Genomic DNA, 14,050 nt, shown 5'->3' on the forward strand with positions numbered 1-14,050 from the left:
GGATATTCCCGCGGGGAGAGAGGCTCCGCCTTCGGCCGCCCCGCCCCGCAGTGCTTTGGCCCCGCCCCTGCGCCCCGCCCCGTCCCACGCGGGGCCGTGCGGCGCTAGGGGGCGGCCGGGCTCGAGGCAGCGCGGTGCGGGGACTCCGCTCCGTGGGGGGGGCGAGGCGAGGCGGGGCTGGGCTGGGCTGGGCTGGGCTGCCGGGCAGCGGCGCGGGGCAACGGGGCACCGCACGGCGAAAGCAGCCACGGGCAGCACGAGGCCGTCCTGCCCCAGGGCGGGCACCGGGCACTCCGCCGGGGCGGGACGAGGAGAAGCTCAGGGCCGGTGCCGCCGCGGGGCCGGGGCGGGGCTGCTCCTCCCCGCACGGGCCGGGCGGAGCGGGCGCTCGGTGCGGGCGCTCGGCGCCGCTCTCGCCATGCGGGCGCTGCTGCTCCCGGCGCTGCTGCTGCCGGCGTTGGCCGCGGCGCGCGGCGCCGTCACGGTAAGGAGCGGCCGGAACGCGGGGCTCAGGTGCGCGGCACGGGCGGAGCCCAGGAAGCCGTCGGGCGGGGATTGGTGCCGCGAGTGTAGCCCTGGAAGAAGCGCCCCGCGCGCGGCTCGGGAGACGGACGGCGCGGGTTCCTGCGGTGCGGCACCGGTTGCGCCGTACGGGGCGGCTCCCGACGCGGAGTTCGGGGCTCTGAGCCCCGCACGCCGGCGCGTCCCGCAGCCGCCTCCCGCCCGGCTCCGCGCGTCGGGGCGGGCCGCGTTGTGCCGAGCGCCCGAGGGCGGAGAGCGACGGGGTTCCTCCGCGGTGCCCCTCACCGCGCAAACCCCCCGGCAGAAATCGCATCGTGGCGAACGCTGCCCTGTGCTCATTGGCGAAGGTCCCTCTTTCACCAAATGGCACAAATTCAGCGCTCGTGGGAGCGCTTTTGCGTAGGTCCCAGAAACGCAAACAGCGCTGGGAAAGTTCCGCGGCTCGCGGCACGGACACGGCACGGGAAAGCGGGCCTGCGGCCGCCCCACGGAGCCGCTGGGTGTCCGCCGGCCTCGGCAGCAGCGCCCGCACTGAGCAGGGAGGGACGCCGAGTACAGTCCCCGCTGATGCTCCTGACACCGACCTCCGCAGTGAGAGGACCGTGTTTTAAGACTTCCTTGTTTATAACCTTTCATGTATAAATAGAACATATGGTTCCTGTTTAAGGAAGCCGTTGAGAGGGCAGAACGGGGATTAATGTTACCGCCCGTGCAAAGGAGCTCCCTTGTTGGCTGGCTGTAGGAGCTAATGCCGCTTCCCACCTCGGTTTGCTCAACTCCATGCGCAGCGCAAACAACGCACAGCAGCGCTCCGGCACTGTGCACGCCCCACCTAAGCATGACGCTGAGCTCCGTTCCTCCCCAGAGCAGCGCTGCCAAGAAGCAATGGGAGGGAAATGGCACGGCCTGCTCTGCTCCCACGGGAAGCTGCCACCGGCTGGAAGGTGCACGACTGCGAGGGCTGGGGCTGCTGCTCTCATGGTTTTGGGATGCTGCTGTGCATGTGGATTTCTGCATGGGCTGAGCCAGCAACGGGGTTCCCTGTCGGGGAGGGCTGTGCTGCTGGCTTAGCCCATGCAGAGATGGAGGGAGATGCTCGCAGCCCTCCCTCGTGTTTGCACAAGTGCTGACACGGCCATGGGGAGGTCAGCGGGGCTTGGAGCTGCAGTGTTTGCTAAGAGGATCCGCTCCCTGCCCACATCTCTCCCTGCCCGCGGCGCCCTGCAGAGGTTGACGAGATCCTGTTCCTTTTGCAGCACTGCCAGCAGGCCAATGGTTTCCTCCCAGCTGCCGAATCCTTCGTTTCCCTATGAAAAGAAATGCAAAACAGAGGGGCTTCGCTGCAACCTCAGGAAGGAGAGCCTCCAGCTCGTGGGGGGCCGAAGGAGCAGTGCTGGTCACTGTTCTCAGCCACCACTGAGTCAGGAAGGCACAGTGCTGGCAGAAATGCTGCAGCACTGCCCTTTCCCACGCCACACTGCAGTCCTGGGGTGTGGAGGATGGGACAACAAGAGTTAAAGCCATGTCCCAGCCCTGCCACCGGGTGTTCCCAGAGTGAGTCACACTGATCCCATGGCCGCAGGGTCCTCACACTCCCAGAGGTCCCGACACTGCCTTCCCCTCACAGCACCAGGACCTGCTCCTGCCCACGGGCTGCAGGGGTGGGCTGAGCTAAGGGCAGACCTTGTCCAACCCAGCTAGGTTACCACCTGGCCCAGCCCGAGTCCCAACGGAAATCCACCACCCGGGGTTTGCTCTTTCCTGAGCCCCAGAGCAGCACTGAGCTCTGCATTCCCTCACAGAGGGACTCACTAGAACACAGACATGAGTGGCAGTGGCAGTGATCGGTGTGCTCATGACTGCAGGCACTGCCCAATTTCCCCACCGGAGCTGTGTCCATGGAGCATTGGCCCTGCCACTGCCCTACCAACTCACAGTGTTCCGAGGACTGGTCCGATAGAGGAGTTCCTTCTGACCCCCAGGGAAGTGCGTGCCCTTCAGGCAGCCTGCAACACAGCCTATAGCACACACAGACCACTTTTTCCAAGCCAGTGTCTCAGCCAAAACCAGCTTGGACAAAGTTTTTTTTTCAGTGGATGGGTGTGAGAGAACAGGCAGCCCTCTCTGCTCCACTGGCGTCATTCTGCTGTGGTGCTGGCCCAGGGTGGAGAAATCTCGGCTGCAGCTGCTGTGCTGCATCTTCCAGCCCTGCTCACAGCCCTGCTCACAGCACGTGGTGAGCAGTGCAGGACAGGAGCAAGTGGTTTTCCCCATGCTGAAGCCGCAGTGCAGCCATCTCTGCACTGGGTGACGCACAGCATCACTGAGCCCGCGTGCTGGGAGCATTGTTCCCAAACACGGCTGGAGAGAGAGCAGCTCCTTATCTGGAAAAGGCAGCCGACAGCACCCTGGGCTCGCTAGCGTGCATCAGGGCCTTGTGTGGGAACAAGGGAGCCCTTGATGCGCAGTGGGCTGTGGGGGAGCCCATCTGCAGAGCCGAGCTCACCCCAGGGCGGCTGCAGCTCGGCTGAACAATCGGCCCTGTGTGGAGTGTGAGCTCCATGGCTCCCCCGGCCATGCTGCCGCACTTGAGGGCAGAGCTGCCTGCCTGGGGCTGGCCAGCAGCTGGGAGATGGCAGCAGGAGTGGACACCGTGTGCCTGGGCACGTGGCATCCTGCTGCGTGGGCAAGGAGCTCTGGGCTTTGTCACTGTCACTCTGGTGGGGGACAGGGACGGAGCAGCCTGGGTTGGGGTCGTGCTCTGTGGCCAGGAGCCTCTGGGGAGGGACATGCAGTGGAAGGGGCCCAGCGGTGGCAACGGGATCCCCCCCATTGCATCCCCCCAGGCGCTGGGCGAGGACCAGGTGCGGATGACCTCGGAGGGCTCTGACTGCCGCTGCAAGTGCATCCTGCGCCCGCTCAGCAAGGACGCCTGCAGCCGCGTCAGGGATGGCAGCGCACGTGTGGAGGACTTCTACACTGTGGAGACGGTGAGCTCAGGGGTTGACTGCAAGTGCTCCTGCACTGCGCCGCCCTCCTCACTCAACCCCTGTGAGAACGAATGGAAGATGGAGAAGCTGAAGAAGCAGGCACCCGAGCTCTTCAAGGTAGCTCCCGGCCCCACAGCACCACAGCCATAGGTTGGGGCCCTGTGCTCCCCACCCCAGCCTGGCTCTCCCCCCGCAGCTGCAGTCTATGGTGGACCTGCTGGAGGGAACGCTCTACAGCATGGACCTGATGAAGGTGCACTCCTACATCAGTAAGGTGGTGGCCCAGATGAACACGCTGGAGGAGGTAAGCACCTTCCCCACTGTGTGCCTGCACCCAGCCCAGCAGCACCACAAACTGTGGCCAGGTGTCACCTGGCTGCTCGGGTCCTCAGGGGATGCTGCGGGCTCCTCTGTGGCTCCACACCTACTCTCCTCTTCCTCTCTTCTCCCTCTCTGTTTCTCTGCCAGACCATCAAGACCAACCTGAGCCGGGACAACAACATCATGAAGGAGAGCGTCCTGCACCTCGCCGACCAGATGAAGCGTTATGAGAACTACTCTGACATCATGATCAGCATCAAGAAGGAGATCTCCAACCTGGGCTACCAGCTGCTGCAGAAGGACGCTGCTGCCGCTCCCGATAGCAAAGCACAGGTACCCCCAGCCCCACCATGCTGCAGGCTTGCAGCAGTGCCCACAGCTCCATCGTGGGAAGGGGCAGGAGGGCTCTGACTGGGTTCCCCCAGGACACAGCAGGCAGCCGTGGGAAGGAGGCGGCGCGGTTCCCTGCTGTCCGCAAGGCACTGCCTGTCCGCACACCCAAGGAGAAACCACTAAAGCCTGAGAAGCCTAAGAAGGAAAATGCCAAGAGAGGGGGCCCGCAGCCCACGGCCAAGGCCAAGCTGCCTGCGCAGCAGCAGACCGTGGTGCGGGGCATCACCTACTACAAGGCTGGGCAGGTGGAAGAGGTGCAGAGGGCGGCCAGCAGCCGTGGTGAGTGCTCAGGCTGGGGTTGTGAGGCTGCGGGCACCATCCCATGGGTCCCCACGGCCAGTGCTGACCCCACCGCATGTCCGCACAGAGAGCCCTGCCAGGGCAGTGGCCGTGCCCGAGCGGCAGCAGGAGCGGGGCCTCGCGGACACCCCGGCTCAGCCCGGCACACGTGCAGAGCCCCCAGTGCCCCACACCACAGCTGCACCCAGCACTGCCCTGGCCCCGCACACCACTGCCCACAGCCACCCTGGCACCGCGCACGGGGATGGAGCTGTCAGCACCGGGGGCCCTGAAGTGCCCAACAGAGGTGGGTGAAGGTGGGTGGTGCAGGCGGCTCCAAACTGTCTCTGGCAGCACTGAGCCTTCCTCCCCTCCTCCTCCCTCTGCAGTGAAGGAGGTGGAGTGCGAAGGCACCATCCGCTCAGTGGATCCCCCCACGGAGCACCACAGCTACGGGCGCAATGAGGGGGCCTGGATGAAGGACCCGGCGGCCAAGGATGACCGCATCTATGTCACCAACTACTACTATGGCAACAGCCTGGTGGAGTTCAGGAGCCTGGAGAACTTCAAGCAGGGTGAGGGCCGGTAGTGGCGCAGGGCCTCCAGGCTCTCTGTGACCCTGGCACGGGACACAGCTCCGTGCCTGGGCTGTGGTCACCAGGAGCTCTGAATGCCTCCCACCCCTCCCAGGCCGCTGGAGCAACCTCTACAAGCTGCCTTACAACTGGATCGGCACTGGACACGTGGTGTACCGCGGCGCCTTCTACTACAACCGCGCCTTCACCAAGAACATCATCAAGTACGACCTGAAGGAGCGCTATGTGGCGGGATGGGCCCTGCTGCACGACGTGGTGTACGAGGACACGACACCCTGGAAGTGGAGGGGGCACTCAGACATCGACTTTGCAGTGGATGAGAGCGGGCTCTGGGTCATCTACCCTTCGGCGGACGACGACTACACGCAGCAGGAGGTGATCGTGCTGAGCCGCCTGGACCCCGGGGACCTGTCAGTACGCAGGGAGACCACCTGGAGGACGGGGCTGAAGCGCAACGCCTACGGGAACTGCTTCATCATCTGTGGCATCCTGTATGCCGTGGACACCTCCAGCCAGAAGGAGGGGCAGATCTCCTATGCTTTCGACACACACACAGACACCGAGGCAGAGCTGCGGCTGCCCTTCCTCAACGAGTACGCCTTCACCACGCAGGTTGACTACAACCCCAAGGAGAAGGTGCTCTACGCCTGGGACAACGGCCACCAGATGACATACCGGCTGCACTTTGTGGTCTGAGTGCTGGCCAGGGCCGCGGGGACAGCCCAGCTCCCCAAGAGCCCTCTCCACCCAGAAGCCCCACAGTGCGCAGCACACTGGGGCCGGGCTGGGAGAGCGCCGGGGTGAGGGGACACCCCCACGACGTGGTGGCTGCTGGGCCACATCCCACCTCCGGCGGCTCTGGAAGCCCTGGGGCAGGGCGAGGAGCAGAGCCCTGTGGGTCCCCACACCAGGCGCCCACCCCAGCACCGAGTGGCTGCACCCAGCCTGGCCCCGCTCCTGCTGCAGCTCTGGGTGCTCTTGGCCCACCTGGGACCACGTCCTGCAGGGCGGGTGCAACTTGGGTGCTGCCTCGCTGGGAGGAACAGCCACTGATTGCTATTTTAGAATACGCAATTAAGATGCCTTTGCTTTTGCAGCCCGTTAGCTTGTTATTTAAACGCATTCACAGGAGCTGTGCGCTGGCACAGCAGCATTGGTGTGACGCTCTGCCCTGCCTGAACCCAGCACCCAACGCCAGGCTGGGATGGGCACGTAGACAGGGAGCTGCAGCCTTTGTGCTCCTCCCCAGTAGGGCATTGCTTGGCTTGGTTTCTGTCAATTTAGAAGTGAACAGTATTAAAAAGTAACAGATAAATAGCCACGTCGTCTGACCGTGTTGTTCCTTCCAAAGTCAGGCTGGGCTGGCACCCGGCAGCTGTGCCATGGCCGCATCCCGCAGGCGCTGATAGCCAGGAGCACAGCCTGGCTTGTCCTGAGGAAAAAAAGAGGAATTTGCTGTTTCCAGGTCGGAGCTGCAGCCTGAGGAGGAACATCTGGGAGCTGGGATGGTGCCAGGAAATCTGCTCTCACTACAACTTGAACAGAGAGGAGAACAGCTGAGCGTGGGCACATGCGGCCGCAGCTGCCCCGACCCACTGCAAAATCTGGCAAGTGAGACGCTGCCAGGGGGCCCCGGGTGGCAAAGGGGCGAGAGCAGCCCTGGGGCAGAGCACTCGTCCAGGGCACGGCTGAAGCTTCCTGCTGGGAACAGCCCAGGATGGCACCTCGCAAGGCAACCCGGCTCCGTCCCGGGGCCGCAGGACGTCCTGCCCGGCCCTGCTCCTGCCCGAAGCCCAACAGCCACCGCCAGGCAGCGCAGCGCGGTGCGGCGCATCCCCTGCTCAGCCGCCAGTCCCCGCCGCGGGAAAGGAGCCGCCTGACTGTTTTCCCCCTGGCTGGGTCCCTGCCAGGCTTTTATCTAACGATCCCCAGCAAATCCCTGTCCAAACAATACAGATTTCTGACATTTTTTTGCAGTAAAGTAAACTCCCAGCACATCTCTAATTCCAGGGCTTTGTTGTTCTTCCGCGGGGGCTGCCGTTCTGCTCTGTGCTCTCTTGCTGCACCAATCCAGCGATGGGTTGGGGTTAGAGGCATCTCTCCATTCCCGCTGGGAGAAAAAACAGCAAAAATGAAGCACGGCCGCACCGTGTCCCCGGCCACAGCGCTCCCACACCGCGGGCATCCGCACGGCACCTGTGTGCGGTGCCACCGGCACCTCCGTCCCGCTGCCCAGAGCCAGGCGAGAGGAGGGAGCGTGGGGCCCGAAGGGGTGGGGAGGGGGGAGCTCCCAGGGTGAGGTTAATGAGGACCGCGTGGCTGGAGGGCAGTGCTGGCTAATTGCAGCCTCGAGGCCTCCTGCGAAGCGCCCCTCTGAGAGCATTCCCGGGCTGCCATTAGCACCAGACAACAAGGAACTCTGCGCCCGAGTGACGGACGTTTCCTGAGAGCAGTCTTTCCCCAGTGGCTCCCTGCCCCACCTGGGCACCACAGCCCGGTCCCGTGGATCTGCAGCTCGCCACCGACCGCCCCATCCCGAGGCTTTGCTCTGTGTGGGCGTTGCAAAGCATCCCTGCTGCCTGCTCCACTCCTGCTTGACACAGCACCAGCAGTGAGCAAAAACAAAGGGCCTTTGTCTCCCCGAGGAGTTATTATGATGTGTTCTTCGGGCTTCCCCGGCCCCCCACCGCTCCGTCTTCTTCTCAACTGAAAGTCACCCTGATGCCTTTCTCTGCTATTGTGTGCCATGCGCTCCCCCACAGCTGCAGCCACGGAGCCGCCTCTCAGCTCCTTTTCAGGGCTGGAACACGCAGCTCAGTGATGCCTGAAACCTCCCTGGGTGCCGCCACAGAGCTGGGCCAGATGCAGCCCTGCCTGCCTCTGGTCTGCACAGTGCCACTTGTCCTCGTGCTGCTGGCCAGGCAGGGCCAAGTGGGACAGATGTCACCAGGCAGGCTGTGGTGAGGACACGTGGCTGGGACAGGATGGGCTCCTGCCGTGCCAGACGCAGCTGACTTCCAGACATTCCTCCTGTGCGAGCCCAGCACCACCTCTGCTCATAACGTGATTAAGAGATTAAAATCCCTCCGCGTGGCAGCGAGCAGCAAATGTAGCTTGAGATGGGAACACGGCAGGACTGCAGGGCCCGAGGCCACGGTGATGCAGCACCCAGGGAAGGGTGGATGGAGCCGAGTTGGGGGTGGCTGCATGAACGGCATCCTTTGCTCCACAAACACCCTCTGGTCAGCAGGGCACAAACTGATCCTGAGAGGACTGGCAGGATGGGTAGTGAACCAAATAAGCCCCGGTTCTCCTCAACTTTCTCTGCTTCCTTCTCAGTTACCGTCTGGGCTGTGTGCAGGATGTGGTGCAGGTGCCATGCTCAGCATGGGCCCTGCTCCAGGTGCTATCCCAGCTGGAGGCAGCCTTACTGTGGCTGATGGAAGGTCAGTGCCTGCCTGGATCTGCAGTTCCAGGCACACCGGAACCCCTAGAGGGGACCAGCCCTGTGCCAAGCACCTCAGCTCTCATTCCAACTCCAGAGCTCCATGTCCACAGCTGCCATTTCCTGCTCCACCAGCCGTGCCAGCCCCAGGCCATACGAGGAAGGCTGCTTCTCCTCCTGTAGGGGAAAGAGCACACTTCCATGGCCACCTGCCATACACAACCCCCCTCTGGGCATCACTGAGAACTGTGAGGCCACAGTGCCATGCCAATGGGATCCACAGCACCTGGAGAATTCGACAGAGGGAACCAGCCCTTCCCTTGCTTCTTACATCTGGCCAGGGCTGCTGATCTGGGGAATGAGCAATGTGCTTCAGGCAGCAGATGAGAGCGTGTTCTGGTGCTGTGCCCACATTGCAAACGTGCTTTGAAGATGGAGCCAGCTGTAGCGGTCTATTTTTATTGCCCTCCCTGACCCTTCTGTCCGCACCGTCCCCGCTACGTGAGGGCCTGGGCTCAGCCTCTGCAGCGGCACGGGGAAGGTTTCCCACCGCACCCACGGCCCTCGGGCCTTCCGGCACGGCCGGCACGGCCCGCAGCTCCGCTCCCGCTTCGCCCACCCCGTCCCCCGAGGGCCCGCCGTCCGCTCGCTCGGTGCGGGGCCACGCGATCCCGTGGGCGGCAGCCGGCTCTGGCCGCTCGGGAAGGACGCTCCGCCCGAGCCCCGCGGGTGCCGCCCCGCGGTCAGAGCCGGCACGGCGCGGCGGCCGCTTCGTCGCGAGGCCGGTGCGCGGCTGCAGAGGAACGGCGGGAGGTGGGCGCGTGCCCCGCTCCTCGCCCCCGCCGGAAGAGCTTCCACTCCGGAAAGAGGGAACCCCACCCCGGCGGATCCCCCGCCGACGCCAGCCTCCTTTTCCTTCCCCGCGGGACCCGCGAACGACCGCAGGTTCTGCCCCGACGGCCGCTTCTGCCCGGCGCTTCGCGAGACCGCACCGCCGCGCAGCGCAGCTACTTTTCGCTCTGAGCGGTGCGGGGCAGCAGCGGCCTCCGACCCGCGTGTCCAGGCACGAGCTGCGCACCGCAACCGGGGCCGCACCGCCTGCCCTCACAGGACCCTGCAGGAGTGCGTGCGCCCCAGACCCGACGGCAAACAGCTGCCGTCAGAGAGCTGGGACAACACAGCCGTCCTCTAGGACTCTCAGGTAAGGGGGAACGAGCACGAACTGCTGGCGGCCCTGCAAAGCTCCGCACGAAGGCCGGGGGCGCACATCCTTCTTGTTCTGACGGCAGCAACAAATGCTTTCCCTACCTGAACCCTTAGCAGAAGCACTGTGCTCAGGGAAGTGAAGGAACGAGAGTTACTGCTCATAACTGCACCTCGTGGAACTGCAGACACACAAACAGCAGCACACTGCACTGCCATCTCAGACGTTCAGTGATGGTAGCTTCAAGCTGCTGTTAATTTTGTCTCTGCAAGTTGTCTTCTCTGAGCACAGCAGTGCTATCCCAACCTGTGACTTCCCCTGGGATATTCAGTGCCTGGTAATTAAGTTTCTTTCTGTTTTTCTTTTTTCTCCCCATTACTGACTAATAAATGGCGTGTTAGTGACAGCCCGTTGGATCTTCTATAAAGATCCTCCCTAAGCAGTGCTGCTGTCACATCCCTGGCTGGGGGCAGACAGCAGCAGCCACGACACATGAAGCGTACTCTGATGCTGCCTCCAGCTCTGCATTCAGCTTCTCCCTGTCTTCTTTCAAATCACAGCACAGCTCGTGCTCCTCTCAACAGGCAGTCAGCTCCTGGGATCATACATCAGTCTGGAATTTACACCCCAGTGCTCAGGACAGGACTTGTGGGCCATCAGGGCAACGTCTCCCGTGTCTGCTCCTCCGTGACAGGAATGCTGCCAAGAGCCATCAGGCTTAGTGCTGCCCCTAGCAGTGCTGGGGCTCAGAACGCCTCTCCAGAAAAGCCCAAACTCACCTGAGCACAGCCTGCCCAATTGCCAGGACGCAGGAGCAGCCTTTCCTTCCCTGTTCAGGCATCGGGCTCCTGGCACTGGTCAAAAGCTCCTGTTTCTCCTAACGGGCTGCTGCTGGCCACTGCAGGGTATTCAGAAATGGGAAGCAACCTACCTTGTAACCCCATCTCTGTTTAGGCAATGTGTCAGCCTCACGGAGCCCAAGCTTCCACACACAATACTCCATCTTAAAGTGTGCTTCAGCAGCCTGGACCCCTGCAGGGCTTGAGCCCACAGCTTGCCAGGCTGGGTCTCCTTTAGTGCCAAACATACATGTTCATATCAGGTCCACACTGAGCTCTGAACAAAGTGATCACAGCCAATTTTAGCATCATTGCAAAGCTATCCCTCCTAAGAGCTCAATATATGGGAAACTCACTTTACCACACATAATTAGACCTCTGGTTACAATTTATTTGAGGTTTAAAAATCCTTCATATGTATGCTGAGTTCAGCGGGCAGAATTAAGATCTTTTCCCTGAACAGAATCTGGATCCAATCTTTTGGAAGGACTCCCTGATGAGTACAGAATTCCATTTGAATACATCAACTTCACTAACACAAGCCATCGCTGCTGCATCACAGCACTGGGCAACTCTTCATTACATCAGAACCAAAAAAGGCCTGCAAAATCAGAATGCTGGGCTCCAAAAGACTCCAGCAGGGGACAGAAAATCCACTTAACCAGTTCTGTGCTTCACAGGTTAAAGTTTGGAACCCTGAGATGGGGAGTGCCTACAAACTCTCAAGGTAACAATATTCTGGTTGAACCAGCTTTCTCTGCCCTGGCTGCTGTATTTTGTTTCACTGCAATCAGCCTCCAAATGCACACGCTTGGTCAGAAACTTTCATGCCATCCTAACTCTTCAACTGTAACCAAATTTCCTCCTTTCCCATCTCGCATGCTAGCAATGGCCTGACAGGACAATTCTCATTCAAAAGAAATGCCCTGCATGCTATTAGAAATGGGTCATCTTTATACTATTAACTCTGGGTGAGCACAGCATCCGCCTGCAGGCACCTGCTGCAATCCCTCTGCAGCCCTGCACCATCTGGAAGGAAAGTACTGCTACAACTTATCGTGGACATCTTACAACAGACCTTTTGGTTTATGTGCGAGAGGCTTGGGATCTGCTATCCAACGCCTGTGATACTGTTAATGACAGCAGCACAGAACAGCATACTGCTCAACCTCAGAAATCTGTGTTTATGTGCTGAACTCCAAAGAAATGCGTCATCCTTTAGCATGCCCCTAATCAGACTCCGTAGAGCAGATTGGATCCTCTAGGTAATAATGCAAAGACAAGATTTCAGCTACAATGCTGCAGTTCCCAGGTCTCCTTTTCTCCAAGACCAGAGGGCCACGTGTATCTGCTCTACTCCCTGGAGATACTAGGTTAAAAAAAGCGGCTGGAAGAGGCTGCAGCGCAAGTGACACCATAGCTTTCCAGATGACCAGGGAAATCTTCAGTTTCAAGGAAGTCCACTAGGACCCCTCAGCAAAGCAGCTCACCTCCACAACACATAATTTCTGGCACAAGACAAAAATGTTTTTTCTAGAGCTTCTTAAGCAATGAATCCCAGCTGACTGTAAACTGTGCAGTTCCGATTTTAAATGAACCTCAAATTAAATTTTTTTGCCTTACACTTTAAGTTGAACCACAGATCTGTATCCATTTGTTCACTCTTCACAAAGAAAAAATAATCTTAAGCTGCAAAATGTGTTAGTAGATTCATTAACAGTAAAAGCTCAGAGAGGCACTGCGAATCCTGTTTCTCTCCACGAAACTGATGACATCTGTATCTCACTGCTATTCAAGAGACCACCACTGACACCTTCCAAACAAAGTTCTATTTAATGACACATACTCAGCCAATGCAATTAGGAACTTCTGGTACGCTGCACTCTTATGCCTTGATGGCATATTTTCGGACAGGGTACAAACGTTCTTTTCGCTGCTGTTTTTTGGTCTTCAGATTTTCTTCATGTTTATTTAACCTGCGCCGCATGGCACGAGTCTTCTTTGGCCGCAGATCGAGAGGCTTATACTTTTTGCCCTGTTTTCAAAACATATGAGAGTTGAGGTCAAGAGATGGCAATGCAGGGATCAGAAGCATGAGCACACAGAGAGCCAAGCTGCACATAGACTCACAGCAGCACCTCAAGTTTCTTTTAATTGGAGCTATCTGCTGCAAAACATGAGCTGATACCAACTTCTGTACCAGCTGTATTAACTTTGACTCAGAGAAATTGGTTGTAAGGTTGAACCTTGCCTCTTGAAACATTATTTCTCTCCTTTCCAAACAATCCAAATTCTTAACAAGTAACATTTGGAAAGTAACCAAAAAGCCTTGAGAGAAAGAATCCCTCAGTCGCTTGCAGCATAACCAACACTTAGTTAATAGTATCTGCACTGCAGGAACCGCTCCTTCCAGAAGCAGGCCGTGCCTCACAGGAAGGCCGCTGCAGGCCCCCACTGTGACCAGACAACAGCGACCACTACAGCAGAAGGGCAGACTTACTTTGTAGAACTTCCGCAGGTTCTCCTTCTGAGTCTGATTGATCACGGTCAGGACTCGGGCAATGGACTTACGCACCACGCGGCTGCGAAGGATGACAACAGATCAGCTCAGAGGGGCGGCTGGCGGACATTTCAAACCGGAGCGCCCAGCAGCAGCGCGCCCACGTGACAGCCAGTCTGCATCGCGCCGCTTCCGCCGCCTGGCGCAGCAACAGCAACAGCAGCAACAGCAGCCCCGGCCCCGGCCCCGCTCCCCCTCCCCCCCCCCCGGTCCGCTCCCGCACTCACATTTTGGACAGCTTGGAGGCGGCTCCGCCCGTCACCTTGGCCACCCGCAGCTGTGACAGCTCCACCTTGAGGTCGTCCAGCTGCTTCAGCAGCTCCTCTTTCTTCTTCCCCCGCAGGTCTCGGGCCTTGATCTTGGCCTGCGGGCGGCGGGCAGCCCGTCAGCCCCATCCCGAGCCTTCCCCCGCCCCACGGCCCCGCGCCGCCGCCCGCCCTGACCCGTCCCCCCCCACCCCGCAATAGCGGCGGTCCCGAGCCCGGTGCCGCGGCGGGGGCGGATGGGGGCGGCCAAGGGCCCGCGGATGGCGGCGGATGGCAGCGGACAGGGCCGCGGCACTCACCATGATGGCGGCTCCGGCGCGGTCCGGGCGGAAAAGGGAAGGGGCTGTGCCGGCGGAGCCCGCGAATAGGCGGGGGGAGGAGGAGGGGCGGCGCGCCGCCACACCCCCTCGGGGACGCGGCCGGAGAAGGCGGGGCGGCGGCGCTTCGGTGCCGGCGCGGTCGCCGTCAGCGCGGAGCCGCCTTTGCGGCTCCGACCGAGGTGCGGCGGTCGCCCCCGGGAGCGGCGGGGACGTGAGGGCGGGGCGCGCGGCGGGATGCGGGGCGGGATGTGGAGCGGCCCGGATGTCTGCGCGCCTCCCCGGCCTCACCGCAGGGTGGCGCTGCCGCGCGCCGGC

At 61.0% G+C, this 14,050-nt stretch overlaps 3 protein-coding genes across 4 annotated transcripts in view; 2 read left to right on the forward strand and 1 right to left on the reverse strand.

Moving 5' to 3' along the window:
• Positions 1–406: 406 nt before the first annotated feature.
• Positions 407–6,418, forward strand: OLFML2A (olfactomedin like 2A). 2 transcript variants are annotated; one of them, XM_042831010.1, is made up of 8 exons: positions 407–484; positions 3,369–3,629; positions 3,709–3,816; positions 3,981–4,166; positions 4,259–4,505; positions 4,594–4,812; positions 4,895–5,080; positions 5,196–6,418. In XM_042831010.1, exons 1-8 carry the CDS (start codon positions 419–421, stop codon positions 5,795–5,797), a joined length of 1,875 nt encoding a protein of 624 aa, XP_042686944.1. In that variant the 5' UTR covers positions 407–418; the 3' UTR covers positions 5,798–6,418. The 2 variants fall into 2 exon arrangements, with proteins under 2 accessions (XP_042686944.1, XP_042686943.1); XM_042831009.1 differs by lacking the exon at positions 407–484 and having other exon boundaries at positions 1,066–3,629.
• A 5,985-nt stretch (positions 6,419–12,403) lies between these two features.
• RPL35 (ribosomal protein L35) lies at positions 12,404–13,816 on the reverse strand. The gene is made up of 4 exons (XM_042830578.1): positions 13,715–13,816; positions 13,377–13,513; positions 13,090–13,171; positions 12,404–12,624 (listed from the first exon to the last, which is right to left on the reverse strand). The coding sequence occupies exons 1-4, from the start codon at positions 13,715–13,717 to the stop codon at positions 12,475–12,477; spliced, it is 372 nt and encodes a 123-aa protein (XP_042686512.1). The 5' UTR covers positions 13,718–13,816; the 3' UTR covers positions 12,404–12,474.
• The window catches only part of SCAI (suppressor of cancer cell invasion), a gene marked incomplete at its 5' end in the record, with an annotated part of 36,323 nt that continues 36,028 nt past the window's right edge, over positions 13,756–14,050 (forward strand). Inside the window, 2 exon segments of the mRNA XM_042831073.1 lie at positions 13,756–13,856; positions 13,858–13,914. Of these exon segments, the coding sequence (XP_042687007.1) occupies positions 13,756–13,856; positions 13,858–13,914 (158 nt within the window).

This window comes from Centrocercus urophasianus, unplaced genomic scaffold (assembly GCF_019232065.1).
Source record: "Centrocercus urophasianus isolate 14NV4802_14NV808 unplaced genomic scaffold, USGS_Curo_1.0 seq_34, whole genome shotgun sequence".
NCBI lineage: Eukaryota > Metazoa > Chordata > Aves > Galliformes > Phasianidae > Centrocercus > Centrocercus urophasianus.